Source organism: Stegostoma tigrinum, chromosome 24, assembly GCF_030684315.1.
Source record: "Stegostoma tigrinum isolate sSteTig4 chromosome 24, sSteTig4.hap1, whole genome shotgun sequence".
In the NCBI taxonomy this organism is placed as follows: Eukaryota; Metazoa; Chordata; class Chondrichthyes; order Orectolobiformes; family Stegostomatidae; genus Stegostoma; species Stegostoma tigrinum.
The window spans coordinates 21,234,914-21,254,286 of NC_081377.1; the positions used below are offsets into that span (position 1 = coordinate 21,234,914).

General features: G+C 42.4%; 1 protein-coding gene across 2 annotated transcripts in view; it reads right to left on the reverse strand.

Annotated features, from left to right (window-relative positions):
• The window catches only part of LOC125464958 (protein argonaute-3), a 140,335-nt gene that overhangs the window by 87,026 nt on the left and 33,936 nt on the right, over positions 1-19,373 (reverse strand). The window contains exon 2 of one of the 2 annotated variants that reach the window (XM_048557929.2): positions 15,394-15,565. In XM_048557929.2, the coding sequence (XP_048413886.1) occupies positions 15,394-15,565 (172 nt within the window). Of the gene's footprint in view, positions 1-15,393; positions 15,566-19,373 lie in introns of those variants that run through there. The other variant, XM_059654288.1, reaches the window with a different exon arrangement.

Sequence of the window (19,373 nt, forward strand, 5' to 3'; positions counted from 1 at the left end):
CATCTGTTTTAAATATTGTCCTTTGTGGAGGAACATTTCCACATCTACCCAGTCAAGACCCCTAAGAATCTTGTAAGTCTCAAAAGATCATCGCTCATTCATCTAAACTCTAATAATTACAACCCCAATTTATATAGCCTCCCCTCAGAAGAAAATAGCTTCATACACAGAATCAACCTAGTGAACCTTCTCTGGAATGGCCCCAAAGTTAGTATATATTTTCATGAATAAAGAGATCAAAACTATTTGAAGTCTGACAAGTAGTTTGTTTTAACAAGACCACCTTATTTTTATGCTCCATTCCCACCGAAATAAAGGCTAACAATCCAAATGCCTTCCTATTGAACTTGAATGCTAACTTATTTCTGATTCATGTACAAGGACCCCAAAATCCCTCTGTGCTGCAACTTCAAGTTTTTCTTCATTTAATATTTAACTTTTCTATTCTTCCTGCCAAAGTGTATAACTTTGTTTTCCCATATTATGTCTTATCGGCCGGGTTCACTCAATCTTTAAATCCAGGTCCCACTATAGATGTTCAGATATCCTCACAACTTGCCTTTCCACCTACTTCTGTCTGCAAACATGGCAACAAGTACACAGACTTGTCTCATCCAAGTCATCAATATATATTCTAAATAAGTGCAGCCGCAGCACTATTCCCTGTGGCACTCCACTGGTTATGGGCTGCCAGCCTGAAAATGTTCCCCTTATCCCACACTTGGGCAGACTCTCTCTTGATGCTAATATATTAACCTCAACTCATATGCTTTGATTTTACTAAGCAGCCTTACATACAGTGCCTCAGTGAGCATCTTGTGGAAATTCAGATATATTATCCCCACTCATTTCCCTTTACCATCTATTTTATCTTTTATCTATTCAAAGAACGTTAACAAATTTGTCATGCATAATTTGACTCTGCTTGATTTCATGATGTATTTCTAAATGCTATTACATCCTTACTAATAGACTAGCATTTTGTCAGTGACTGATGTCAAGCTAACGGTCCTAAAAAGCCCTTCCTTTTTGAATAGGGGTATTGTACTGCCAGTTTTCCAACCCTCTAGAACTGGTTCAGAATGTAAAAGATTCTTGGAAGATTATGATTAGTGCATCCTCTGTCTCAGGACTTATCTCCATTAGTTTGACTGGTATATATGTATCCCCTCTGGTGATAGTTATTTTGTCTACTTCTGCACTCCCAACCCACTTTATTTCCCCAGTCTCATTTACAGAGGCCAGTCTTCCTTTTCATATATTTAAAGAAGGTTTTGTTGTCGTTTTTTATATTACTTACTTGTTTATGCTCAGTTTATTTTTTTCCCCCTCTTTATTCCTTTATAGTCATCTCTTGTTGGCTTTTAAAGATTGTCCAGTCATCTGGTTCACCATTAATCTTTGATACACTTCTTTGTCCTCCCACTTTTAATTTTACACTATTCTGAACTTCCCAACTAACCATGATGAGTTTAACCCATTTCCACAATGGTTCCTCCTCACCAACACACACCTTTGCTACGAATCATGAATTATTTTCTTAAACATTTGCTATAGTTTCTCAACCACTTTTTCTGTTAAGCATCATTCCCAAACCATGCTAGCCAACTCTAACCTCGACCATATGTAATTACCCAAGTTGAGGCAAATTATTTTCAAATCACTTTCAAACTGAATGCTGTCATGTTAGTCACAGTGAAGTCAATGATGTATGGATTAGTACACAGAACATAGAACAGTACAGCACAGTACAGGCCCTTTGGCCACAATGTTGTGCTGAACTTTTACCCTAATCCTAAAGTCTATCTAACCTCCAACCCTTATATTATCATCCATATGCCTATCTAATAGCCGCTTAAATGCCCCTAATAAGGCTGACTCCTCTACCCTGTCTGACCACACCCCTATCACTCTCTCAGTAAAGAACCTACCTCTGACAGATGGATGACAGACCCATACTCAAACACATTCGTTCTGATCAAAATGGCTGCTGAGTCATGACCGGAGTCAAGGGCATTAAAATCTCTGATACTTGGACTCCTGTCTCCTATGAAGTTGGTGGACTGGGAAACAGCCATTAATGGCTGTGACTTGTGGAGGCTGTTTGCAGGGGCATTAGGAAAGGCAAACAGAAATAATAAATTCAGCCGGCCAAGAAGAGGATTCAGAAGAAACAGGGGCCACAAAATCCTGCACTCTATGTTCTTTTGCAATAAAATTGACAAGACATTGGCACCCCTAAGTCAGGCTTCAGGGCCACACCTGGTGATGTTTAACACTACGGAACACGAACATTTACCAAACTAATGGAATAAAAACGGAGATAACAAGATGTAGAGCTGGATGAAGAAAGTAGGCCAAGCAGCATCATAGGAGCAGGAACGTTTCGGGCCAAGACCCTTCATCAGAAATGGGGGAGGGGAAGGAGGTTCTGAAATAAATTTTTCCCTCCCCACCCTTGTCTGCTTTCCGGAGGGACCACTCTCGCCGTGACTCCCTTGTCTGCTCCACACTCCCCTCCAGGCCCACCAGACCCAGCACATTTCCCTGCAACCGCGGGAAGTGCTACACCCGTTTCATGCCACCCCCCGCCAACCCTACCTCCCTCACCCCCATCCCAGGCCCCAAGAATACTTTCCACATCAAGCAGATGTTCACCTGTACATCTGCCAATGTGGTGTACTGCATCCGCTGTACCCATTGTGGCCTCCTGTACATCAGGGAAACCAAGAGGATGCTTAGGGACCGCTTTGCAGAACACCCACGCGCGGTTCGCAGTAAACAACTGCACCTCCCAGTTGCGAACCATTTCAACTCCCCCTCCCATTCCTCAGACAACATGCCCATTCTGGGCCTCCTACAGTGCCACAACAATGCCACCGGAAGATTGAAGGAACAGCAACTCATATTCCGCTTGGGAACCCTGCAGCCCAATGGTGTCAATGTAGATTTCACAAGCTTCAAAATCGCCCCTCCCCCGTCCGCATCCCAAAACCCGCCCAACTTGTCCCGTCCTCCCTGACCTGTTCTTCCTCTTACCTATCCCCTCCTCCCACCTCAAGCTGCACTCCCATTTCCTACCTACTAACCTCATCCTTTCCCCTTAACCTGTCCGTCCTCCCTACCTCCTCACCTATACTCACCTTTACTGGCTCCATCCCTGCCTCTTTGACTTTTATGTCTCCTCTCTACATCTTCTATCCGTCTCCTCCCTCCCCCTATTTATTTCAGAACCCCTTCCCCCATTTCTGATGATGAGTCTTGGCCTGAAACATCAGCCCTCCTGCTCCTATGATGCTGCTTGGCCTGCTTTCTTCATCCAGCTCTACACCTTGTTATCTCTGTTTTTATTCCATTAGTTTGGTAAATGATTGTGTTGCGTAGTGTTAAACATCACCAGGTGTGGCCCTGAAGCCTGACTTAGGGGTGCCAATGTCTTGTCAATTTTATTAAAAAAGAACATAAAGTGCAGGATTTTGTGGCCCCTGTTTCTTCTGAATCCTATTCTTGGCCGGCTGAATTTATTAATTCTGTTTGCCTTTCCTAATGCCCCTGCAAACAGCCTCCACAAGTCACAGCCATTAATGGCTGTTTCCCAGTGCACCGACTTCATACCTTGTTTGACAGGAGTCCGAGTATCAGAGATATTAATGCCCTTGACTCCGGTCATGACTCAGCAGCCATTTTGATCAGAACGAATGTGCTTGAGTATGGGGCTGTCATCCATCTGTCAGAGGTAGATTCTTTACTGAGAGAGTGTTAGGGGATCTCGGATTCTCCAGCATCTGCAGTTCCTATTATCTTGGAATAAAAATTGACATGTTGCCAGGACATGATGGCCTATATCTAAAGGTTTTCAAGGAAGTAATTATCTGCACAGATAGTGAAAATGTTGGTTGAAACTTTCTAGATCTCATTAGATTATATAAGGGTTCTGGCAGACTGGAAAACCAATGTGACACTCATGTTCAAGTAGTGAGGTAAAGGGCAAGAATGAAACTATAGATCAGTTGGATGAATATTTGCAGTTGGGGAAAATACTAGAGTTTATTGTTAAATACAAATTTGCAAGACATTTAGAAAAGCTTAATGTAATCAAACAAAATAATGTTCCTGTGAAAGGGAAATCATACGTAATAAGCTTGCCAGAGCTCTTTTAGGATAAAACAAGCAGATTTGTTGAAGGGTAACAGGTATTATGGATTTCCAGAAGGCATTTGATAAGCTATCACACAAAAGGTTATTACACAAATTTCTAGGTCATGGAATTGGGGGTAATGTATTAGCATGGAGTGAGGATAAGTTAACACAAGATTCAGGATGAAGGAGTCTTTTTCAGGTTGGAAACATTAACTAGGGGAGGGCTACAAGGATCAGTCCAAGGTCACTAATTATTTATTATCTATATTAAAAGGCACAGAGGAGGAAGTAGAGTGTAATGTATCCAACGTTGTTGATGATACAAAAATCGGTGTCAGCATGTTGGTGATAGGGACATAAGGAATCTATAAAGGGATATAAATAGGTTGAGTGAGTGGGCAAAACTTGGCAGATGGAGTTTAATATGGGAAACTGTGAGGTAGGCATAATAGGCTGAATGCCCTTTTCCTCCTAATTCTTATGTTTTTATGTCCCATAAGATGGAAGGCTACTGAGATTGAAGTGTAATGAGACAGAGAATCTAACTGGATGAAATTTTTCTTTCTCAGGGTTAGAAATTTCGTTTCAATTTATCTTTGATCAGCATTTTCAGACAGCCAGCAGCATTTTCAACTTTTATGTTCTGAATAACCCTCAATTCAAAAGGAAACAAGGGGATTCAGAGTTCAGGAGTGCAGGAGCCTCAGCCCTTGACCTTGAGCAACAGGTATGAGATTCTTGCTCCCTGTACGGTTGAGGAAAAGGACTGTGGACAGGATGAGCCAGCTGACCACGGCACCGTGGTGCAGAAGGTCATTCAAGAGGGGGGAGCAAAAAGACAGGTAGTTGTTATAGGGTATTCTATAATTAGAGAGAAAGATAGTATCCTATGCAAGCCGGATCGGGAGTCCCGCATGGTGTGTTGCCTGCCCAGTGCCAGGGTGTGGGACATCTCCGACCCGGTTGAAAGGATATTGGAGCGGGAGGGGGAGGATCCAGTTGTTGTGGTCCATGTTGGGACTAACAACATGGGCAAAACTAGGGTAGAGGGCCTGTTCAGGGATTATGAAGCACTAGGAAAGAAACTGAAGTACAGGTCCTCAAGGGTCATAATCTCTGGATTACTGCCCGAGCCACGTGCCAATTGGCATAGGGAAAGGAAAGTGAGGGAAGTAAACATGTGGCTAAGGGATTGGTGTGGGAAAGAGGGATTCAATTTCATGGGGCATTGGCATCAGTTTTGGAACCGGGGGGGGGGATCTATACCACTGGGATGGTCTCCACCTGAACTGATCTGGAACCAGTGTTCTAGCGAAAAGGATAAATAGGGTGGTCAGTAGGACTTTAAACTTCTGAGACGGGGAGGGGGAAGGGAAAGTGAAAGAGACAGGGAGTATGGAGTTAAATGGAAAGATAAGCAACCGGATAGCATGTGTACAGGTGGATTTAAGCTCGAGGCAGACTAGGAATACAGCAAAAAGGAAGGTTAGCTTAAGACATCTTGGGATTTCCAAACTCTCTAATAATAAGAAAGCTAGCATTAAGACACTTTATCTTGTAATGCTCGTAGTATTTGCAACAAAGCAGATGAATTAACAGCACAAATCCTCTTGAATGATTATGATGTGGTAGGCATCACAGAGACATGGTTGCAGGGAGCTCAGGGCTGGCAGTTAAACGTCCAAGGATTCACAACATATCGAAAAGACAGGGAGGTGGGCAGAGGGGGTGGGGTTGCCTTGTTAGTTAAGAATGGAATTAAATCTTCGGCAGTAAATGACATAGGGTCAGAAGATGTGGAGTCTGTGTGGGTGGAATTGAGGAACCACAAAGGCAAAAATACTATAATGGAGTTATGTACAGACCTCCTAACAGTGATCAGGACCAGGGGCGCAAGAAGCGCCGAGAAATAAATAGGGCATGTCAGAAAGGCAAGGTCACGGTGATCATGGGGGACTTCAATATGCAGATGGATTGGGTGAATAATGTTGCTGGTGGATCCAAAGAAAGAGAATTCATGGAATGTTTGCAGGATGGCTTTTTGGAACAGCTTTTGATGGAGCCCACAAGGGAGCAGGCTATTCTGGACTTAGTGCTATGTAATGAGCCAGACTTTATAAAAGACCTTAAAGTAAGGGAACACTTAGGAGGCAGCGATCATAATATGGTAGAGTTCAGTCTGCATTTTGAAAGAGAGAAGGCAAAATTGGATGTAATGGTGTTACAGTTAAATAAAGGTAATTACAGGGGCATGAGAGAGGAATTGACGAAAATCGACTGGAAGCAGAGCCTAGCGGGGAAGGCAGTAGAGCAACAATGGCAGGAGTTTCTGGGTGTAATTGAGGACACAGTACAGAGGTTCATCCCAAAGAAAAGAAAGATTATCCGGGGTGGGATTAGACAGCCATGGCTGACAAAGGAAGTCAGGAAATGTATCAAAGAAAAAGAGACAGCCTATAAAGCGGCCAAGAGCACTGGGAAATCAGAAGATTGGGAAGGCTACAAAAACAGACAGAGGATAACAAAGAGAGCAATAAGGAAGGAGAAGATCAAATATGAAGGTAGGCTAGCTAGTAATATTAGTAATGATAGTAAAAGCTTCTTTCAATACATAAGAAACAAACGAGGGGCAAAAGTAGACATTGGGCCACTCCAAATTGATGCTGGAAGGCTAGTGATGGGAGATAAGGAAATAGCTGAAGAACTTAATAAGTACTTTGCGTCAGTCTTCACAGTGGATGACATGAGTAGTATGCCAACAATTAGGGAGAGCCAGGGGGCAGAGTTGAGTACAGTAGGCATTACAAAAGAGAAAGCGCTAGAAAAGCTAAAGGGTCTAAAAATTGATAAATCTCCTGCCCCGATGGGCTACATCCTAGAGTTCTGAGGGAGGTGGCTGAGGAAATAGTGGAGGCTTTGGACGTGATCTTTCAAAAGTCACTGGAGTCAGGCAAAGTCCCAGATGATTGGAAAATTGCTGTTGTAACTCCCTTGTTCAAGAAAGGATCAAGGCAAAAGATGGAAAATTATAGGCCAATTAGCCTAACCTCAGCAGTTGGTAAAATTCCAGAATCCATTGTCAAAGATGAGATTTCTAAATTCCTGGAAGTGCAGGGTCAGATTAAAACAAGTCAGCATGGTTTTAGTAAGGAGAGGTCGTGCCTGACAAACCCGTTAGAATTCTTTGAAGAAGTAACAAGTATGTTAGACTAGGGAAACCCAGTAGATGTTATCTATCTAGACTTCCCAAAGGCCTTTGATACAGTGCCTCACGGGAGGCTGCTGAGCAAGGTGAGGGCCCATGGCGTTCAAGGTGAGCTACTGGCTTGGATTGAGGATTGGCTGTCTGACAGAAGGCAGAGAGTTGGGATAAAAGGCTCTTTCTCAGAATGGCAACCCATGACGAGTGGTGTCCCGCAAGGTTCAGTGTTGGGGACACAGCTATTCACCTTATATATTAATGATCTGGATGAAGGGACTGGGGGCATTCTGGTGAAGTTTGCCGATGATACAAAGACAGGTGGACAGGCAGGTAGTACTGAGGAGGTGGGGAAGCTGCAGAAAGATTTAGACAGTTTAGGAGAGTGGTCCAGGAAATGGCTGATGAAATTCAATTTGAGTAAATGTGAGGTTTTGCACATTGGAAAAAAGAATACAGGCATGGACTATTTTCTAAATGGTGAGAAAATTCACAAATCAGAAGTGCAAAGGGATCTGGGAGTGTTGGTCCAGGATTCTCTAAAGGTTAACTTGCAGGTAGAGTCCGTAATTAAGAAAGTGAATGTAATGTTGTCGGTTATCTCAAGAGGGTTGGAATATAAAAGCAGCGATGTGCTTCTAAGGCTTTATAAGGCTCTAGTTAGGCCCCATTTAGAATACTGTGTCCAATTTTGGGCCCCACACCTCAAAGAAGGACATACTAGCCCTGGAGTGTGTCCAATGGAGATTCACACAGATGATCCCTGGAATGGTAGGTTTAGCGTATGATGAACGGCTAAGGATCCTGGGATTATACTCATTACTGTTTAGAAGGTTGAGAGAAGATCTAATAGAAACTTATAAGATAACGTATGGTTTAGAAAGGGTGGATGCTAGGAAGTTGTTTCCATTAGGCGGGGAGACTAGGACCCGTGGGCACAGCCTTAAAATTAGAGGGGGTAAATTTAAAACTGAAATGAGACGACATTTCTTCAACCAGAGAGTGGTGGGCTTGTGGAATTCATTGCCGCAGAGTGCAGTGGAGGCCAGGACGTTGGATGCCTTCATGGCAGAGATTGACAAATTCTTGATCTCAGAAGGAATCAAGGGCTACGGGGAGAGTGCAGGGAAGTGGTGTTGAAATGCCCAATCAGCCATGACTTAAATGGCAGAGTGGACTTGATGGGCAGAATGGCCTTACTTCCACTCCTATGTCTTATGGTATGCTTAGTACTTCTTGTTCCAAGAAGTGGAAAAACAGTCAAGAATCATAAGTCAGGTAGCTTAACTCTTCTGTGACCTCTTCCAGAAAATTGCTGAAGCCTTTACACTGCTCAAAATCCAGTTTTGTGCCTCTTCCCAATTTTCTCTGTTCCTCTATTCCTGGTATGGTGCAACTTCAACAGGTTAGGTTATTAAAATCTGGGACCTCCTAGAATCTTTCACTACCTCTCGTTTATGCCTAGTGTTCTAAATTGCATTAGATCGAAGGTTGTGGTAACATGGCTGGCTATATTTATTTTGGGCTTTCTTGCCGTTTATTCACGAGATCAGACCTTGTACAAACTTAGAAGATCTATGATATTACTAACTCCAGAGAGGAACCAAGCAAATATCAGGCGATTCTGACTACAACAACGCTAATTCTGGAATTAGCAGAAACACAGAAGAGAGTGGGAGTAGGCTATTTGGTCCTTTAAGCCATTCAATGTAATCATGGCTGCTCATTCAACACAGTATCCTGCTCCTACTTACTCCCCGTAAGTTTTGTTCCATTTAGCCCCAACGAACTATATCCAACTCATTCTTGAAAACAGTCAGTTAGTGTCTTGGTCTCAACCACTTTCTGTGGCAGAATACCACACGTTCACCCTTCCCTCGGTGCAAAAATTTCTCATCTGGGTCCTGGATGGCCTACTCCATATCTTTAGACTGTGATGCCTGGTTCCGGACTCTGTTAATCAGGAACATCCTTTTTGCCTTCATTTGCTTACATGCTTTATAATCATGATTTGTTTACCCAGAAGCACAGATGTTGACAGCAAAGACGGAGGTCTCATGATCCATCTTGCTTGTACTCATCTATGGCTGCACCATTTTTTAAAAAGAAATCTTAGTTCGTAGCCCTGGTCTTTCCCCACGTTTATCCATTTTACTACAAAGGGGGAAAACAGCCAATGCCTCAGACTTTCTTTGTAGTGGAGATCTCCAAGATCCAATCAGTTGTGATGGCTCTCTACTCTCTATCTCACCAAATTCTGTATATGCTGCAGACAACTGGTCACATCAATCTTGTTCTGAACCTGCACCTCTGAGGAGTCACCAAAATCTAGAATAATTGCCCAGGCACTGCTGCCCCTCTCCTTTATCCATCGGTATTTCCTGTTTGGACTTAAATGACTACTGAGCTGGAGAGATTTGGAAAAAAGATCTCCGCAAATAATTTCTTAACTGTTATTGTTGTCAAATGTTTTAAAAACAATACCATTCATTACCAACCAGAGAAAGCCATGTTTCCCTTTCATTTTATCAAAAGCTTTTGCAACTTAATTCTCCTTTTAGTCTTCTCGGCTTCAGTGGAACAAGACATAGTATCTTGCTGATACAGTGGTTATGAAAAGAACACAGCCTGAATACTGCAAAAGTCAAGAATTTGAAGAGAATGAGTCTTCATTAAGGAGGAAGGAGGTGATGCTTTTAACCTCCCAATTGTTGTACTGGCCTTGGTAAGCTTGAGGCAATATGGACTTCAAAGTTCTGTTCAATGTCTTGTCTCAGTTCATGCATATAAAACTAAAAATACTCGCAAAGTTAAAAGTAGATAAAATAACGTCAGCTACAATATGACAGAAACGAAATCAGAAACTTCTGGAGAAACTCAGCAGGTCTAGAGCACTTCAGCAGAGTTACTGGTCTAGAGCACTTCATCAGAGTTACCAGACTTGGAACATTAACTCTGCTTCTTTCCCACAGATACTGCCAAACCTGCTGAGTTTCTCCAGAAGTTTCTGATTTCATTTCTGTCATACTGTAGCTGACGTTATTTTAACTACTTTTAACTTGGTGATTTGTTTTTGTTTCAGACCTCCAGCATCCACAATTCTTTGTTTTATATTAGGACAATACACAGCAGTTTGTCTGTCTATACTGCAATTATGTGGGAGTTTGTGGTGAGTGAGGCTGCCCCAAGTAAAAACATCTGGAGTCAAAGCCTCCATTTCAAATCTCCAGCTCAATAGTCATTTAAGTGCAAACTGCAAATACTGATGAATAAAAGAGGGGCAGCAGTACCTGGGCAAATGTAGGTTTTGGTGACACCTTAGAGATGCAGGTTCAGAACAAGATTGGTGCAACCAATAGTCAGTAGCATATACAGAACTTGGTGAGATACAGAACAGGGAGTCACCAAAAACGATTCTATCCAACTGGTACTATGTACGTTTGAGGACAAGAATAAAGCATAGTGTAGGCACAACAAAAAGCTGAACTATAGGACCTTGTAGCTGGTGGCTGCACAAAACGGGAAAGCATAATGTGGCATTTGTAGGAGATTCAATAATGAGGGGAACATAATGCATCTTTTCTATGCAGCAAAAAGAATACTTACTGTGCCTGGGTGAGAAACACCTTTCTTTACCTCTCATGCTCGTTAATGCATAGAAAGTACATTTGTTAAACACCTCCTGGTGTACACTGAGTCTGAGTGAAGATTCTTCTGATTGGCTGAACAGTGATGCTGATTAACCTCTTGAACTTGTTCTACCAAACTACCGATTTGCAACAGAAAACTTCATAGTGTCCTACTCATCCTTGTCGACCAGACATTCCAAATATGATCTATTGCAATTTGCCAGCATTTCGCACATATTCCTCTAAATCCTTCCATCCAGATGCCTTTTAAATGTTCTAACTGTACCTGCCTCCACCACTTCCTCTGGCAGTTCATTCCATTTACACACCATCTCTGCATGAAAATGTTACCCCTCAGGTCCTTTTTAAATCTTGTCCGTCTCATATTAAACCAATGCCCTCTAGTTTTGGACTTCCCCACCTTTGAAAAAGACCGTGGCTATTCATCCTATCCATGTCTCTCATGATTTTATAAACCTCTATTAAGGTAATCCCTCAGCCTATACATTCAACTTTGCTCCACATTTCTTCATCTCTTTAATTCATCTAGCTACTCCAATGTGCTCTGATACTACAGAGCATGATTAACTCTGCTGAAGGCCAGAATTTCTGCTGCAGTAACAATGTTCCAATAAGGAGTACAAATGTACTCCCTTTGTATAAATTGAGGGCCTATGGTTATTCATGTGTTGCAGTCATGAATTTAATTTGCTGTTATACAGCTAAATAATAAAATTGTAAAAAGAATTAGCATAAACACAAACTCTCATTAAAACTAGCTCTGTCCAAAATCAGGTTTTTCTTACTCACTTTATATGAATTAAAATGTAAAAACTTTAGTCTAAAGTCAACGGGATATGAGCATCACTGGCTAAGTCAGCATTTATTGCCATTCCTAATTGCCCAGAGGGCAGTTGAGAGTCAACAACATTGCTGTTGGGTCTGGAGTAATAAACAGACCAGCTGAGGAGAGCAGATTTCCTCCCCCAAAGGAACCCATGGTTCACTAAAATGGGTTTTTGCAACAATCAAAAGTAGCTTCCTGGTCATCATTAGGCTTTTGTTGTATTCCAATTTTTACTGAATTCATTTTCACCATCGTGGGATTTAAAATCCACGTCCCCCAGAACATTAACCTAAGTTCTGGATTGCTGTCCAGTGACGTTACCACTAAACCACCTCCTCATAGGCCAAGATAATAAAATGTGAGGCTGGATGAACACAGCAGGCCAAGCAGCATCTCAGGAGCACAAAAGCTGACGTTTCGGGCCTGGACCCTTCATCAGAGAGGGGGATGGGGGGAGGGAACTGGAATAAATAGGGAGAGAGGGGGAGGCGGACCGAAGATGGAGAGTAAAGAAGATAGGTGGAGAGAGTGTAGGTGGGGAGGTAGGGAGGGGATAGGTCAGTCCAGGGAAGACGGACAGGTCAAGGAGGTGGGATGAGGTTAGTAGGTAGCTGGGGGTGCGGCTTGGGGTTATGTCATCTTGGGGCCTGGGATGGGGGTGAGGGAGGAGGTGTGGGGACAAGTGTAGCATTTCCTGCGGTTGCAGGGGAAGGTGCCGGGTGTGGTGGGGTTGGAGGGCAGTGTGGAGCGAACAAGGGAGTCACGGAGAGAGTGGTCTCTCCGGAAAGCAGACAGGGGTGGGGATGGAAAAATGTCTTGGGTGGTGGGGTCGGATTGTAAGTGGCGGAAGTGTCGGAGGATAATGCGTTGTATCCGGAGGTTGGTAGGGTGGTGTGTGAGAACGAGGGGGATCCTCTTGGGGCGGTTGTGGCGGGGGCGGGGTGTGAGGGATGTGTCGCGGGAAATGCGGGAGACGCGGTCAAGGGCGTTCTCAATCACCGTGGGGGGGAAGTTGCGGTCCTTAAAGAACTTGGACATCTGGGATGTGCGGGAGTGGAATGTCTTGTCGTGGGAGCAGATGCGGCGGAGGCGGAGGAATTGGGAATAGGGGATGGAATTTTTGCAGGAGGGTGGGTGGGAGGAGGTGTATTCTAGGTAGCTGTGGGAGTCGGTGGGCTTGAAATGGACATCAGTTACAAGCTGGTTGCCTGAGATGGAGACTGAGAGGTCCAGGAAGGTGAGGGATGTGCTGGAGATGGCCCAGGTGAACCACATCCCTCACACCCCGCCCCCGCCACAACCGCCCCAAGAGGATCCCCCTCGTTCTCACACACCACCCCACCAACCTCCGGATACAACGCATTATCCTCCGACACTTCCGCCACTTACAATCCGACCCCACCACCCAAGACATTTTTCCATCCCCACCCCTGTCTGCTTTCCGGAGAGACCACTCTCTCCGTGACTCCCTTGTTCGCTCCACACTGCCCTCCAACCCCACCACACCCGGCACCTTCCCCTGCAACCGCAGGAAATGCTACACTTGTCCCCACACCTCCTCCCTCACCCCCATCCCAGGCCCCAAGATGACATAACCCCAAGCCGCACCCCCAGCTACCTACTAACCTCATCCCACCTCCTTGACCTGTCCGTCTTCCCTGGACTGACCTATCCCCTCCCTACCTCCCCACCTACACCCTCTCCACCTATCTTCTTTACTCTCCATCTTCGGTCCGCCTCCCCCTCTCTCCCTATTTATTCCAGTTCCCTCCCCCCATCCCCCTCTCTGATGAAGGGTCCAGGCCCGAAACGTCAGCTTTTGTGCTCCTGAGATGCTGCTTGGCCTGCTGTGTTCATCCAGCCTCACATTTTATTATCTTGGAATCTCCAGCATCTGCAGTTCCCATTATCTCCTCATAGGCCAAGTTTCATTTAATTCATATCTAGGATGCTTTCTGAATTACTGATAGCAATTCATTACAAGTTATCAAAGATTAGAAATGTTGGGAACAGTTGTTGAATAAGTCATGCTGTCATTAAAAACTTTCACGAAAGAATTCTGAGATGGGCACCAGAATTCCAACATTCTTCAGTAAAATCCTATATGTTAATTTGGTACTAGAAATTAACAGCCGTCTGCACCATTCAGAACTTAACATGTCTCCCAGACATAAATTATACGGCAGGCAGTCAATTGCTTACTTGACTTGAATATAGTTTACTGAGTACCCTGATTTGCTGCAACGGCAATGACATTTAGCATCAGACTATGATCAATATAGTCCTGCAGCCACTGGCAGCGATTAACTCTTGTAAATAGACCTTGTGAGCTGTTGGGACCTACCCAACCATTAGGACAGCAATTTCCCAAAACTGGAAGCAACTACAAACTTTATAATGTGTGTATTATAAAAATAACAACACCTTCAAACTACTTAATGCTGCAATCTAATTTTAGGATCCACAGGACTGTTATATAACTGCTTGAATGAATCAAGGTGTCACTTAGGATTCCCAGAGATTAATGTCATGCCATTCTAAGCTATTCAACTGCCTGTGAATTGTAAATGGGTTTTCATTAATTTAATAATCCACAAACTGATTTATGGTGCACTCAATTATGAAATACTCTCACTAATCCTCCACTGTTTTGGATAAACACTTTTCAAATGCTGGTAAAACATTTTAAACTGAAACTTCCTGTGAACTTGGCTTCAATTTCTTCTCCAAATTAAACAAAAATCCAAGTGGCATAATAGGTATTGGAAATATTTCACTATACAGCAAATATTTTAAATACTAGCAGCCTTCAGGTCAAATTTAGTACTTTTTCAACAGTAAATCATGATATTACATGTATTTTTTTCCCCAGTGACTAATGTGCCAGATAGAAATTCAAACGATTTTTTGACTTGGTCTGAAATCTATCAGTAAAGATTTTTAAAACTAATTCTGCAACATAGAACAGCTGGAGGATGCAGAAAGTGGGTTATTAAATGTAAATACCAGTGGCACTGTGGTAAATCTGGGTACTCTGATATAATGCATCATAGATTGGTAGGACATAGGTGTATAAATTTGATTTCTTTAAGTGCTCATTTGTGATCTTAATCTTGGGGCACAGCAAAGAATAGGAATGGTCCACTCGCCGGGCAGATTGATGTTTCATACGGATTACCTACAACACCAAACAAGTCCACAGTTCTTTAGTACTAATTAAGCTCGTATGAGATGTAAAACAAACCATAAATTTAGAATGCCAGAAAGATCTAAGAAGTAGGTAAACTTTTCTTGTTACTCACATCATAAATACAATAATTCATGACAAAATTGGCATTATGTACTAAAAGTGTCTTTTTTAAAAAAATTGGTCAGTGATGTATTACATAAATGCCAATGACACTTTGGTCTTCTGCGCTGTGAAGCCAACCCAACGGTGCACTTCACGCAAGATTCTGTGAGACATATTCAAGTTTGTTTGATACGCCAAGTAAGTTAAAAAGTGAGTACGTAAATACTACAGTAGTCTGACACTCCTTATTTTCCACCTCAAGCCTTCTCTCCTCCTCTATACGCACCTGTTTACCCTGCGAGGACATTTATCTGGTTTAATATCTACCTCATAGAGGTAGACGTCAATCTTTGGGATATCTACTTGGAAGCAGTTGGCCAGCAGTTTAATCGGTTTTCCCATGGTGCCACATCCTGGACGCCTTGGCACCGTAAAAAGGGGCTGAGCCCCAACAGCTCCTGCCAAAATGGAAAAGAAAATCATTGAAAATCAGTTGAAGGTGCACGCTCTTTTCATTTAAAAATTAACACTTCTATTTATTTTGATACTCATTATACACAAATATGACAGACCACAATTAGCACCCAGACCTAGGCACTTCACACCCCAAAACCTAAAGGAAAGCACTGGTCTCTAATCAACTCCTGCCTACAATGATCCTGATGTCAAGAGCATAAACGTTGCAGGATATTATGAATGTAAGCCATTGATGGTGGCAATATGCTGCATTACAAGGCCACAGGGAAAGCACAAAATCTTAACATGTTATAGATGCCAGATCTGAAAGTCTGAATTATTTAGTGCTGTGGTTTGAAGCATTTTCTTGGCTGATGGTTGAGATGGAGGAAGTGTTCAATGTAAAATTAAACATCCTTCCCATCTGCTTATACAATACTAAAACTTGATTTCACCCATTTGAAGAAGCAAAGACTTTAAATAAATCAAATACACAAGTCTCTCAGGCAATTATAAGATTCTAACTTCAGGGGGAAAAAAGTGCAAATCATCCAATTTGAACAAATTCATCTATAAATAGGAGCAATTATGAAAAAGACTACTAACAAGCGAACCTACAGAAATATATAAGAAAATAGCAGTTACAAATCGAGACCCACTGAACAAAAAAAATGCCTAAGAATGCCCCTTCCACAGAAAGAGGAAAAATATAATACAGTTATTATCCTGTCAGTCTATTCACAGTCACAGTCAAAGTGACAGAAGGAACTGTAGACAGTGATATCAAGCAGTGCCTACACAGCACTATCTTGCACACTGATGCTCAGTTTAAGATCTGCGAGGATCATTTGGCTCCAAATTTCACTATAGCCTTGGCAGTTAGTGGAATTTAATTCCATTAAGTTATAAATCTAAAGTTAAAAGGTCAGACAGTAGTTTTAGAAATGGCGATCATGAAATTAACAGATTATTGTAAAGATCATTCAGATTCACAAATGTCCTTGAGGGAAGGAAATCTGTCAAACAACACACAACCGCAGATTCACAGCATACAGTCGATCCCTTAGTGCCTACTGAGACAGAATATCAAACTTCTGCAAGAAAGTCAAAAGAATAACACTATACAGCCTCCTCAGTACCAACCTGGGCAAAAGAAATGCCAAAGGCACATCCAGACCAATCTATTTTGCAAAGTCCTCTGCACTAACCTCTGGAGACTTATACCAACACTGGGAGTCTTCAATACTCCCCCATGTTAAACACCAATTGCAAGAAGCTTTGCCTATAACACAGAATGTACTCTGGCTGAGAAAGTCTAATATGCATCAATAAAAGTGCTTGAACAGTGCTATTACTGACTGAGCTGACAAGTCCTAAAGGGCATAACTGCCAGACTGGGTCTGAAGTGGGTAGTGAAGGAACCATGAAGAGGGAAAACCCTGCCTTAATTTCATCCCCACAAATCTACCTATTGCAGATGCATTTGTTCATGGCAACAGTGGTGACAATTATGAAAAGCCTTTGCACTGCTTTATTTCATATAAAGCATAAGCCAAGAACGTGATGGAATATCCTCCACCTGCTGGAAGTCAACCTCAACAACATGCAAAGAACGGACTGAAATCATTGTTGAATTTATTTGAGTATGTTAAAAAAAAAAGGCAAATTAAATGAGGCACAGAATGCCAATAAAAGAAGTAGGAACATGACATTTACCTTAGACTACAAGCTTAAGTTTGGGTAGACACGGTAGAAAGCTACACTGCACTCCCTTTACATTGTCCCCTTTATTCCCCCCCCCACCCCTAAAAGTCTCTTGACCCCATCAAATAGTTACGTTGTTAATCTCAATAAATGAGCAACTTTAACTTCCATCAAAAAGCCGCATGCTACAGGAAACACCCAACCACCCACAGGATATGTCAATGATCTAGATCACTGACTTTTCATACTTTCTCAGGCTGGAGAGAAAGCGCTATTTCACAATGTTGCAAAAGCAGACACCAATGCTGATTTCGTTAAAACCAGACATTGCCAAATTTGATTTTTTTTTAAGGAAGAGCTCAAACAGAAATCTATTTTTGTATTTAGCATTGCCTGTTCTTTCTGAATACACTTACCCACCCAGCCACCCACAACGTGACGCAGTCTGTATCACCACCCACAGAACATCATTCACTCATTTAAAACTTTAAATGTCAAATAATGGAGAAGATTAATCATCAGACAAACTGTAGAACTCACCCCCATAGGACGGTGCTAACAGCATAAAATGAATACAGGTTCAGTAACTCACCAACATATCAACCTCCATAACTTACCTTGGAAAATAAAAGAAAGCCTGAACTCTGTATATTAGCCAGCAACAGGCTCTCTGCCCTGATGAAATATAAAATGCCTATTATAGAAACCAAATAACCAATACTCCTCAAAAAAGGAAGAATACTGTATTAAGGGGGTAGTTGATTTGTTTGCCAAGTAGGTAGGTTGGTTTGCTTGCTGACGTTTTATAACCATACTCGGTAACATCATCAGTGTGCCTCCAATGAAGAGTTATTGGTCAGTCCACCTTGTTATTTATGTGGTGGTTGGCCTCATTTCTGGTTTTGGTTCGTAATGGTTAGTATATTGGGTCTATTTCCACATGTTTGTTGATGGAGTTCCCGGTTGAGTACCAAACCTCTAGGAATTCCCATGCATGTCTTTGACTGGCTCGTCCTAGGATGGAAAGGCTGTTCCTGTCAAATTGCTGGCCTTCTTTGTCCATGTTCATGGAAACGAGTGATAGTTGGTCATGTCTCTTGGTAGCTAATTGGTGCTCATGTACCTTGATGGCTAGTTTTCTCCCAGTCTATCCAATGTAGCGTACATGGTAGTCATTACATAGGATTTTATAAATAATGTTGGTCCTTTTAGTTGTGGGTACGGGATTCTTTGTTCTTGTCAGTAATTATCATAGTGTAGCTGTGGGTGTGTGCTACCACAATCCCTAGTAGTCCAAGTAGTCTGGTAATCATCTCTGATATGTTCTTGATGTACGGCAGGATTGGCGAGTGTATTCGGACATGCTGAGTCTTCCTGCTGTTGTCCGTTGAGCGAGTACTGGCTGACTACGCTTTTTGGGTAGCTGTTGCTTTTAAAGACGCTATAGAGGATACCTTCTTCGGCTTTGTGCAGTTCCGGGGAGCAGAAATGTGATATGGCAATTTTGCTTTTAGCGTTCTTTGAGTTACATCGGTTGCAGAAATGCACAAAAGTCAAAGAGTTGTGAACAGGTCCTTCAAGTGAATCATGTGTCAGTTCATCAGGTCATTTTTCATTTCAATAAACCCAGTATGTTTGATCAAACATTTGTCTGAAGAAACACTTTCACATCGACTGAATTTGTAACTGCACTTAAAAATTAAATTCAGAGGACAGAAGACAAGAACAATTCATCTACACCTATACCGTACAAATGTCAGTGCCCCAAAACAGCTCAGAGGAATGAGGTCGGTAAAAGGAAGAGGAGATTAGAAATGCAAAATTAGTTAACACAATATGATAAACAAAACAAAACTGTAGATGCTGGAAGCCAGAAACAAATTATGAGGTTCTGGCAAGCAGTGCAGACAAGGCTGGGGACTGTGTCAAGAAATGTCGTAACGGTATGGGAAAATATAACAAGCAGGATAGATATTGTTCTCAGCAACTGAGAGCATGCGGTCTGAAGCCTGTTGTCAGAGTTAAGGACATTTCTTTGGGCTTGGAGAAGATGTTGATGTAGGATGGAGAATCCAGTTGCTACCAATGACATTGACAGGACTAGAA